This window comes from Choristoneura fumiferana, chromosome 3 (genome assembly GCF_025370935.1).
Source record: "Choristoneura fumiferana chromosome 3, NRCan_CFum_1, whole genome shotgun sequence".
Classification (NCBI taxonomy): Eukaryota; Metazoa; Arthropoda; class Insecta; order Lepidoptera; family Tortricidae; genus Choristoneura; species Choristoneura fumiferana.
Genome location: NC_133474.1, coordinates 5,194,356 through 5,206,632, shown reverse-complemented (window position 1 = coordinate 5,206,632; position 12,277 = coordinate 5,194,356). Strand labels below are relative to the sequence as shown.

Below are 12,277 nucleotides of genomic sequence, written 5' to 3'. Positions count from 1 at the left end.
ATTCCGTTTTCATTGCCTCGACACTGGGTGCGACGGAGAGGGCAGCAGAAATCGTCCATTTCCCAATTAGTGGGAAAGAGACAGTGACAGAAGGGTTGGGTGCACTAGATATAGGTAGATTTGATGAATAAAATTTACATGTTTTATCAATATGGAGGTGCGAGTTTGGAAGTTTGGATGCTGTAGTTAAGAGTTGATAATCTGTTCAGGTGCTTTAATTTGGTGAAAGAAAGAAAACTATAAGACGATAATTTTAAGCTGACTAATTCTATTAAAGATTTAATATTGTTTATTAGAAGTATCATTCGAGGGTTTATTCAGAGTTATTTTTGTAAATACATTTTTGTAGAAATGACAAAAAATCTGTAGAGCAAAATCCCATCAAAATCCGCCCATCAAAGACCGTCCATTGTCTACCCTAAATTTGTGTCAATGTAATTTTTTTTGCACAGATTTATGGTGTGCAATAAAGAATATATTATTATATTGTATTGTAAAATCTACAGACAGTTCGTAAAAAACGTGAGCACGAAAGGGAGGCGATTAAAAAGTTCGAATAATTAGGTACCTAAATGTAACAAGATTTAAAATTTCTGTTGTACATAGCTTCTTAACTATCTCTGTCGATAAGTAAGGTATATAATGTAAGTAAAAATAGCTATGTAGTACGTTACTTAGAAAAATAATGCATAAAATCAGTTTTACCAAAACGTAGGACAAAGAGCTGTTTCAAAATTATCACCGTGCAAAACTTTACCAAAACATGGGCGTAAAATCATGATAGCACTTTAGGGTTAAGCAGTATACGGCCACGACGAATCTTACCCGGCAGCTTAAGTGTTACCGACACAACACCGAAGACCGCAGCATCTTAAATTCATGAAGGGCCTAAGGATTTACACTCAGTGGTGTGAAGTTTGGCTAGCAAAATGATACTGTTTTGTTTATTTAAGACTAGCAGTTGCCCGTGACTCCGTCCACGTAATATTTGTTTGCAATTTCCCGAGATAAAAAACTATCCTATGTCCTTCCCGGGGACTCAACCTTTCTGTATGATGTTTGATCCAAATCGATTCAGCGGTTTAGACGTGATTGAGTAACAATACCAAACATCTAAACATTTTTCACATTTATAATATTAAAGTAGGATTTTTAGGCTTGTTTGTGTGATTTATAGCGAACTATGAGGGAAGATTTTATACGCTTATTACATTGTAAGGTAAAGAAATAAAAAATCAATTATGTCGTTGACCTAGCATTTCCTTCGTATCGTCCCTCTTAATTCCCTAAATATTTCTGGCAACGAGGATGGGATATCAAATTCATTCGATAAAGGATTGCGTGCTAGATGCAAATGAAATAAACAATACAATTAAGAGTTTATATTTACACACACACACACACACACACACACATACATATCATATTAAGTATATCTAGTCCTTTTTTACATACATTTAGCAGCATAGAATAGGTCTATTATTCATCATCATCATCATCATCATGTCAACCGAAAGACGTCCACTGCTGGACATAGGCCTCCCCAAAGCCTCTCCACACAGACCGGTCTTGTGCTTTTCGCATCTACGACGATCCCGCGATCTTAACCGCGATCTTAGGTCTATTATTATTATTTATTATTATCAGGTGGCCAGACGGGATTCGAACTCACACTTTCTGTTCTTTACGCACCAAAGAACTCGCATCGGCTAAAGCTACCGAAATTTACGGGCTTACTGTCAGGGTAGTCCGGTTCACTTAAAGACTTTTAAAGAGTGGATCAGACAGTAGAACGTACAATGTATAGATGCATTAGAGAGTGCATGGATAAGAGTGTAAGTTTTTAAAATGTCTTTCGTTAATCTTAACAAAACGAGATAAGATACATATTTCCAAATCAAAAATTGTATAGCAAATGCTTTTCATCCTCCAAGCGCGTCTGTCCCTCTCTGTAACCCAATCCACCCCTATAATCTACCCGCAAACGTCTCGAGCTCGCAATTATTATAAAACACCCACCTAGCTCATCTTAGGCGTTAATATACATTAATTATGTGGGAGGGATGTTGTGACAGTCCTGAGTTATGGTGGTAAGTAAGTGGACTTAGAGTTTGGTTTAAATTGTTGATGTTTATGAAGTGTTTGGGATTGTGAAGTTTTTGATTATGAAATATGGAGATCCATTAATTGGTATCATTGCTAAAGAGAAATAATTGAATTCTTTGAGCTTTTGAACATTGAGTTTAAGATTCTATAGCAGAACCATGTAGAACTTAGGTTGATTTAAATATAAATTTCAAAATAACGACGATTATGACTAACGACTTTGACGTTTTAAATATAAATTCTTATAACTGACATTTATGTAAATTATAATGTAATATTATATTGAATGAATAAATAAACTAAACTAAAAGGAAATCCAATTCTGTAGCCAGTTGTAATAAAAACACATAAGAATATATTTAATCTTTTAGTTCACAAAATGGTGTCTCGTATTGTCTTGAATATATTTGTATTTGTGTGGCGCTTTTGTAATAAATAAAAGACAGTTAATTGATTCATACGTCAAAATTTCTTAAATGTCGCCTTTTTTTTACAAGTCATCGGAACTTATGGTTGTTAAAAATTTTCATCAATTTATTAAAACTACTAATACTATAAACATGAAAGTTTGTGAAGACGTTTGGAGGTTTGGATGTTTGTTACTCAATCACGTATAAACCGGTGAACCGATTTAGGTGAAATTAGTATACATATAGTTTGAGTCCTGAGGAAGGAAGTAGAATAGTTTTTATCCGGGAAGAGTTCTATAATTAAATATTATTCAATGTACTCACCAGTATGTATGTACGTATGCTTCTTCATGTCCGATTTCTGATGGAACCGCTTCCCACAGTACTGGCAAGGGTATGGCCTGGTATCCGAATGGATCAGAAGATGGGTGGACAGCGTGCTGGACCGCTTGAAGGTCTTGCCACATTGCTTGCACTCAAATACCTTCTCCACACTGTGGACAGCCCTGAAAGGAGGGGGGAGTGTTAAGTGATCGTGGAGGATAGCAGTTTCCAAAGTGGTCATAATACTATGTGAAATGTGTGAATTGTGGTTTGTTTCTATTCTTTTGTGTACAATAAAGAGTTCACATACATACATACTATATGACTTTTTATTGAATATCACATAATAACAAAATAGATGAAAATTTTTGTGGGTTAAATTTTTTGCTATAATTTTATTTTCACGCAAATTGTAAAATAATTTAAGATATAATAGTTTAATGTCAACTGCTCGTCATCTTTTACAATGATTGTTTTTTTTTTTTGATGCAGAGATGTTCATTATTGAGGAGACTTGCCAGTCTTGGTGCTTCATCACCAGTTCCATTTCACCATAATGTCAACTGCGATGAGCTGAAATGGCTTAGCAACTGTGTTAAAAAAATCGAAATTCAACCCGTAAAGTACTTGTTATTGAGTAGTCGCTCCGTTGGTCAAATGTAGTCTTCATCATCAGTTCCACTTCACCAAATGATGATTTTCGAGAGCAAATGCACGAATTACTACTAAATGTATCCAAATTACCAGAGGTATCCCTACATCCAAGCATCAGATCCTGATTTGGTGCTTATGGGACGTAATTGAAGGCATTCCGAGACGAACGAAAAAATTTTTCAAAGCGATTCGTAAATGACGGAGTTCTGAAGTAACAAACATAAAAAAATACAACCGAATTGATAACCTCCTCCTTTTTTTGAAGTCGGTTAAAAAATACAGTGTTTCCAGAGTGGTACAACATCATCATCATCATCATCCCAGCCTATATACGTCCCACTGCTGGCCACAGGCCTCCTCTCAGAACAAGAGGGCTTGGGCCATAGTTCCCACGCGGGCCCAGTGCGGATTGGGAACTTCACACGCACCATTGAATTGCTTCGCAGGTTGGTGCAGGTTTCCTCACGATGTTTTCCTTCACCGCAAAGCTCGTGGTAAATTTCAAATGTAATTCCGCACATGAATTTGGAAAAACTCAGAGGTGCGAGCCGGGGTTTGAACCCACGACCCTCTGCTCCAACATGTACAACATGGATCTTTAAAAAACGAGCTCATCAGTCTCTCAAAGGGCCGGCGGTGATTGCTTCCCATATAAAAAATAAATAAAATAAAATACAGTCAAATTGAGAACCCCTTTTTTGAAGTTGGTTGGCAATTCGACTGCTGTTGGAATAATGGTGTGCTTCTTCTTATGTTTCATGACCAAATTAATTTAATACTTAGGTTTATAACTCTTTAAAAGTCTCAATAACAACTCACCTGTGTTGGCTAAGACTGATTTCATGCCCGAACGTTTTGCTGCACAGTTCACAAGCAAAAGGCCTCTTTCCGTTATGTGATCGCCTCGCATGTACTTCCAAGCCATGAGGAGTACTGAACATCTTCTCGCATTTGACGCACGAGTACACATCGCCGATAGGCAAAGGTCTTTGAAGGGGACTGGGAGCACCTAGAACCGCTGCTCGTAGACGAAGGAACTCTGGCCCAGCAGCTTGCACAGCATGTAAGTATAAGTTGCTGTATCCACCCCAGGGAATTCCAAGGCCTCCAGCGTCTCGTAAAAGTTCCGCGAAGGGTAAATGTGGGTATAAAAATGGTCTTTGCGGTTGAACTCTGGGTGCGTCGGGTCTTAAAAGGGCACTGACGGAGAAGGATTCCGATCTTCTTGGAGGTGGCGAGGAATCAGGTGGTCTTCTTGGTGAGGAAGGGGGAGAATCCACTTCGAGCTCTGGCGAGCTGGAGCGGACTGAGCGGGGGGATTGGGGAGACGGTGCCCAACACGGGCTGCCGCACCGCGATGTTGGTGAAATGCCCTCTGGTCTTGTGACATCATTGTGGTTAGGTTCCTCTTCCTCTTCGTCCGTTTTTTCGCTGACTAAACGGTTGATGCCGAATTTAATTTCCTCTGAAACAAAAAAGACGCAATATAACTTCTTTTGAAACGCGTCAAACATTATTGTATGACATAACTAAACTTTTCAAAAAGCTTGTGAAAGTACAGTTAAATTGAGTATCCTAACCACAAGCAATAATCCAAATGTACCAATCCACCGATCGCCGAATTTCCCGATACACTTCCAACCTAACAAATGCACAGCAAATAACAGTAAAGGGACATCAAACAGTAATTTGCCAAAACATAGGATCGTTCTCGCTTTCCAATCGGACACAAAGGGTACAAACGCCCCTGGGCCCAGTGAAAAAGCGCAGGTGCCTCACTTGTCGTCGACGAAATGGGCCATATCATGTCGTAGTACCAAATTGACTTTCATTGGGACCCTCCGGCCAACCCCTGTAATTAACACATCGGGTCTGGGCCCCTTTTTTACAATTTGCTAATCTCTCGGGTGGAACTACGCGCTGTTTAGTTTGGTGTGCTGTCCTGATGTTTTGCTTTGTACTATTAAACTATTGTGTGATTTTTTGCCGTCTTACTTTATAACTTGTTGGTTCAATTGAAAAGTGTAAATTTTATTTATTTGACAAACAACTACAGAGCAGCTAACATGTACCTAAGTGGTCTTTGGTGTCTTTACATTTTTTCGATATATTACAAAAAATAGACAGATAGGGAGAAAGAGAAGAAAAATGTTTGCATCAACTCAGAAGATAATCTTATAACCAAATAATTAAGTAGAAAGAAACGTTGACGACTGCACATGGATAATAATTAAGTAAAAGTAAAGCTTCATCAAAATTTAATTGTAAACTCCCATCGAAGAATCATACATCATCATGCGACCATCAGACTCCGCATCCAAAAACAAACATCCATCTCGAGGAGACAAGTTGAACTAATGAAGAGCCACCCCTATATCCGAAACGCAGCAGCTGTCGTCATCTGGAGCGGAACCAATCGGGAATACTCGGCTACGCTCGGCTCTTTCCGGCGACCCTTCGCTTTCACGCCCGATCCTTCCCGAACAATGGCCATCGTTTAAGGGTTGCCTCTGTACACTTGTTTGTTTGTCCCCTTCACGGCTTTATTACCCCATAGTATTTATTACATATTAATGGTTATTTGGATTCATTGTTCCGCCCCGACAGTATGCTCGAATTTATGGGTTTGCAAAATATTGAATGGGATAATGGAGCAAAATGTAAAGACGGTTATTTGACGCATTGTGCCGTTTTGTAATTAGATGATCTTAATTTTGGAATTTGATTTATGGGTAATGATATACTCATGGCGTCATCTTGGGTTATTATTGCATTATACAATAAAAATATTACTTAATTATGTTTGTTAGTAACGTAGGAGGTAGTCTTTGGAAATACAGAGCTGATTTCGAAATATCTTTTATTTATTAAAAACTTCACTATTCCAAGGCTGTTTTTTAAGTCATGAAAATCAATCCACAAGACACTTATATTTAGGGATTTCATGAAAAAGAAAATCATATTGCTCAATACAAGCTCGTTCACCTAAATCAAATCGATCTGAATACCACACAAGTATCGCATAAAACCTTAATTAGATTACAAAGTGTCTTCATTTTTCTATGCAAGCCTGCATTAGCATTGCCCAGTGCACTAATGCAATTTTAATTATAAGAGGCGCGGCGCAAATTGCTGTATGCATTGTGATTGTTATTTTTCAGACGCTTTTAACAAATTAGAAATACGGCTGAGTGTGTGTAATCGGGTGGAGTTTGTATTCTGCTTTTTAATAAGTATTTTTTTAGAGATTGAGAATTACTTTCAGGTTAAAGGAACAGTATGGAGTTAGCTGTCACCTTGCAAGTAATCGATGTCAAGATGTATCATAATTCTAAAAAGAATGTGACAGTTTTTGTAATTTTTGATTCAGCAGAGTAGGATATTTGTCAATAATAACGGAACAAACTTTATAATATAGTAGCCCCCTTGCTGACCGGCCCATCTGGCAGCTTGCTCTCTATCCAGTACCTAAGCTGTAAAGGCCATCAGCTAAGAGGAACAGTCCGTTCGAAAAAAAAAAACAATAGTAGTGTCAACTACCGATCTTTTTCTCTGTCCAGTGCTGGTGTAGCGGTATAGCACGCGGCACTGAATGCTGAGGACCTGGGTTCGATTCCCAGCGCTGGTCTCTTTTTCTGGTTTTTGTGTGCATCTATGTTTCAGTTCGTATTTTCGCTGTGGATTTTACGGGATGATCGTAAAAGTAACAAAATTTGGAGTTGAAATAAAAAATACAAAAAGACTCCTAATCTTAACTGATCTTTTTGTTAAGATATCTTCTCAATAAGCTGAATGTTACACATTACACGTTGTTTTGATGAATACTTGTTTTGACCAATTTAAACTGTCTTGAGTTCAACTTATCCTTGTATCCGGGACAAAATGTCACTGAAAATTTAACATTTACGCGTGTTCTGCAGATTTTGAATAATAAAACCAAACTTTTACTAACATTGCCATACAATACGTAGTTCAATATTCAGTGGTGCATCCTAAATTTGCATATCGTTTGCATAGTGATGTCCGTACGCAAATCCGCGTGCGAGTTTAAATTGGTTACGCCCTGAATCGGGTTCAAATCAGTACGTACATGGATGGGAATATTCACTGGATATAGTTTAAAAATCGGAGCATCCTATAGAGATGCAGGCAAAGATACACAACTACTTATTCGAAAATAACGTCGATGGTTTTTGTCAATATCGCAATGTGCGTGCATTTTAGCAACTTTTTAATAAAGTCAATATTCCTTGCTTTGATGCACATATCTCACTATTGTTACGTGTGCAAAAAACCTGATGCAAGTTGTATTGACTCTGCATTTTTTTTTCATTACATACAGTTCAATTTTAAAGCATAAGCTGCAAAGGATAAGCAGAAAGACGCGGTAAGCAGGCTGCAGGGATAAGTCCGCCTTTGTATTTAACACAACTTTTATTTATGTAACCTTTTTGTTTTTCCTTTTTGTACAATAAAGCGTATAAACAAACAAACAAAGGTAAAAATAACGAAGAAATGAACGTCCTTATTGAAAAGATATGTATGTTTAAATGGCAATAAACTATATAAACTAGCTATGTAAGTATATATAAGTTATAGCTTTATAAGTTCATCCCACCAGAAAAATTATCTATAGAGAAATAAGTACACCACTAAATATTATACATCAAATAAAAATCAAACTCGAGAAATGAAACTCAATAAAATTATAATCTACGGGGTGCGTCGAAAGTTGCGAAGTCACGCGCCGGCCGTTAATATGGATTAGTAACCAATATTACGCACCCTGTATAATATGGGGACCGTGTCTAATTGATCTAAATTTTAATAAAGTAGCTGTGGGCGCTGACAAAATCTGTGAATGTTGAATGACCTATTTGGCCTTTTTTGCCTAAACCAAAAATGTACCTATTTTAAGTTAGATGAAAGATTTCTTCATAATTTATTTCATTACATTTTATGTGTCATATGCGATTTATTGGTATTATATCACGACAAAAAGTGAATAACCTCTTGTCTAAGTTTCATACAAGGGTAAATGTTCCGTTTACGAGCGTTCAAATACAAACCAAACCTCAGATAACACATGGTTAAAATTTGATCATCCTAAAAATATTATAAGACCTTGTCACAGTGAACCAGCGAAATGTATAAATCAAATGTTATCATTCGCTTTTAATGTCTTTTATCAATCGTAAAGATATCTGTTAATCCCAGTTTTATCGGAGGGATTACGCGTACCCAAATCTTGGATTGAATGCGGTGAAAAATGACTGAAATGAGTTGTAACTGACGCTCCGTAGAGCGATAAGCTAGTCATTATTTTATTTGAAAATGAAAAACTATAAAATGAAATAGTCCATAATAGCGTATGATATAATCTTTCATTCGTACGACTGAAACAACATTTAAAGGCGCTTGATCAAATGATCTTTTTGGATATAAATAATCATTTTTTCCGTATAAAAACTTCCTACCTATACTTATTAGTAGAATTTATATTTTTAAATCTCAATAGAATTGTACACATTATTATTCTTAACCCGTTGCACGACCAACGACTTTTTTGGGTAATTTTGGGTAAGTACCCTATGTTTTAAGGTGATCGGATCTACATAGTAACAAAAATTGGTAAATTATGAGTAGGCGCGCGGGGCGTCCGACGCGTCAATCATATTCGCGAGGCATATTTATTAAAGGCAAAATAGGCTTGAGATTGATCATAAATAAGCTTGGTAGACAAGGTAGGCAAAGATGGCCTAAGTTCAAGCACGTTTACCCAGTAAATGGCCGGTCACCAAACAATCAAACGTATAATCAAATGCAGAAACGAGAACCATATTTATTCAACACCCTTTGATTATCGCCAGTGCCTCTAAAATCTTGTGACGTTTATCTCCAAACCTCGGGTTTAATCACCCTGGATTTATTTGAGCAATAATCCTCTACCGGACTAATCAAAGTTACTTTTTGAAGGTCACATTTTAGATTAGATTCGGTAAATTTTATTATTTTAATCATTTATTTATTGTTTTTCTACGTTTGCGAATGATTTGGTTTATCTATATGGCGTTAAGTTTTGAACAATTAGAGATTGCACTGCACGTGAACGAAATTAATAAAAAGACTATATATTTTGATCACGTGGCAAAATGGATGGGTGTTTTTAGAGCAATCTGATAGTAATTACAATGATAGTTAAATGTACACAGGGTATATCTCTACAGATATAACATTACAAATTATTTTCCTGAAATGAAATGAATTTTCTAGTAAAAGATTTCCCAAAAATGAACCATTTTGCTTCGTTTATATGACAAAGTCTATTTTGTTTACGCCTAGTTAGGAACTTGAGCTGAGCAATCGAGCGAATGCTACAGGTATCATTTCACAAACTATATAGCACCATTCTAGCCAGCATTCTAGCAAGCGTTTTAGCGTGATTCTCTATCGAGCGTTCTTGTAATCATTCTATCGTGCATTCTAGCCGAGCCAAGTTCTTTCTCTTTTTTCTCATGACGTCCCTCAGGCCTACTTTTTGACGAACGTTTACTAGAATGTTCGAGAAAGTGTGATGTTTGGCCCTATGCTTGTTTGTTGTTGAGTGAGACAAATTTAAATGAGACGAATGCTCGATATTCGACTACAAGCCAAACCTCAAATTTATCAGCATCAGTGTCAACAGCACACTTATAAGTTTTTATTTAACATGCAATCTTCGTGCGTATTTTTGTTAAGGTTTAATCAGTCAAGTCAAATATTAGTGAGCGGATTGACTTAAAATTTGGCACCGATTTTTAGTTTGAATGACAATGCAGGTAGTCGTCAAAAAGTTAGACCAGCAGAAAAGTTTGTTTAAAAAAATAACCGTTTGGATAAATCAAATGGGATTCCACTCAAGACCTAGCAGTAACCAGTCCGTTATATAAATACTAGCTGATAGTGACGTAAGCTATCTTTGACAGAACTCGGTTGATAACAATGACAAATCTGGGCTTAGGCGGCGACTTCAGAGCCCAGGCTTAGGGCGACCACGCCTAGCGAAACGTCACGAGAGCTTGATATTGATAAAGTTTAACTGAATGACGACCGACACAATCTGACATAGGGATTAAGTTAAGTGACGTTTATCTTGTTGCATATGCTGGCAGAGACTGTTAGTAAGACGGCGATCAGATGTTTGAAGAGAAAAATGAATTATACGTAAGATGTCATGACATAGAGTAGCAGGAATAAAATGTTGACTTTACATAGAAAGAAAGAAGAATGAAAGAAAGAAAATACATGTATTTAACGTCATAAAATATCACAATTATAGAACAAAAGAAAAAACATGAGACATATACAAGACGCTTAACTGGTCACTACCACTCACCATAATGCCACGGCAAGTTGTGGCGCTTCAGTCAGGATTTTACATAAAACTATTAGTGATTCGGTTTATTTCTAAGTCATATCGATGCGCAAGAGTTTAAAGAATTATTATTGTTGTATTTGACTTTGTTTATTGAAGTGACATACGTACATCAGATAGAATACAATGTATAGTAAAGAATAAGAAATTTAAACATTTTGATTAGCCAGTTATACAACATACTCCCCCGTAATCAAAACAAGATTATAAACATAAACCTATTCCTTTTATACAATTCTGATGCTTGATACGAGCCAATGGCTTAGTTAGTACATCAGCCCACATCTCCAAAGTATTGATATATACGACATTAACAATATTGTTAGATAATAAATCTCGTATATAATGAAATCTTGTGTCTATATGCTTGGTTCTGTTGTGGTGAACCGGATTCAATGCCAACTTCTGGCAGACTGTGAATCATTATAAATAGTAATAACAGTTGACATACCAGTAAGTTCACACATCAATCGCCTCAGAAATTCAGCCTCTCTACCCGCACTGGACAAACTCATATATTCCGCTTCGCTGGACGACAGGGCAATGGTGGTTTGCTTTTACTTTCCCATGAAATGGCTCCCCCGGCCATAGAAAAATAGAATCCGGTGTATGAACGACGATCCATAGGACAATTGGCCCAATCTGCATCCGCGTAGCCAATTAAACATCCACCGTCTTTCCTGTAAGTAATGCCCAATTCCATAGTGCCTTTCAAATATTGTAATACACGTTTTGCCGCCTTCCAATGACTTTTATCATATTTAGTATTGAATTGACTCAAATATGATGTAGCAAAAGCAATGTCTGGACGAGTATTAACGGCCAGAAAATTGAGTGAGCCTATCAATTGCTGATACGGATAGGATAATGAAGATTCACTTACATTCTTCTCACTCGGCAGAAACTTTTTAGTTTCCAACGGCGTAGGCACGCTCTTACAGTCCATCATGTGAAACTTTTGTAGCAAATCACGAATGTAACTTTCTTGAGATATTTTAATCTCATTAGGTTTGTAATGTATATTTAAACCTAAGTAATAACTAAGTTTGCCAATCACTTTCAGACTAAAATGATTCCGCAAGTCAGATATGACAGTATTTAGCGTTTTATTTTCTTTGTACAAAATGACAATGTCATCGACATGGAAAGCGAGTATTATTAACTCGTTACCAAACTTTTTGGTATAAATACATGCTTCCGAAGGAGTTTGGTTAAAACCTATGCATTGTAAAATTTCGGTCAACTTTTTATACCATGCTCGTGAAGCCTGTTTGAGGCCATAAAGCGATCGTTTCAGTAAACATACTTTATCTTCTTGACCAGGTTTTATAAATCCTTCCGGCTGACTCATATATACTTCTTCCTCCAA

The 12,277-nt window shown here is 36.8% G+C and overlaps 1 protein-coding gene across 2 annotated transcripts in view; it reads right to left on the bottom strand.

The window, feature by feature from the left end:
- sens-2 (zinc finger transcription factor senseless-2) overlaps positions 1-12,277 on the bottom strand; it is an 83,889-nt gene that overhangs the window by 31,913 nt on the left and 39,699 nt on the right. Inside the window, exons 3-4 of one of the 2 annotated variants that reach the window (XM_074085290.1) lie at positions 4,314-4,959; positions 2,841-3,022 (exon numbers count right to left, since the gene is read on the bottom strand). In XM_074085290.1, the coding sequence (XP_073941391.1) occupies positions 2,841-3,022; positions 4,314-4,959 (828 nt within the window). The remainder of the gene's footprint in view (positions 1-2,840; positions 3,023-4,313; positions 4,960-12,277) is intronic. The other variant, XM_074085291.1, reaches the window with a different exon arrangement.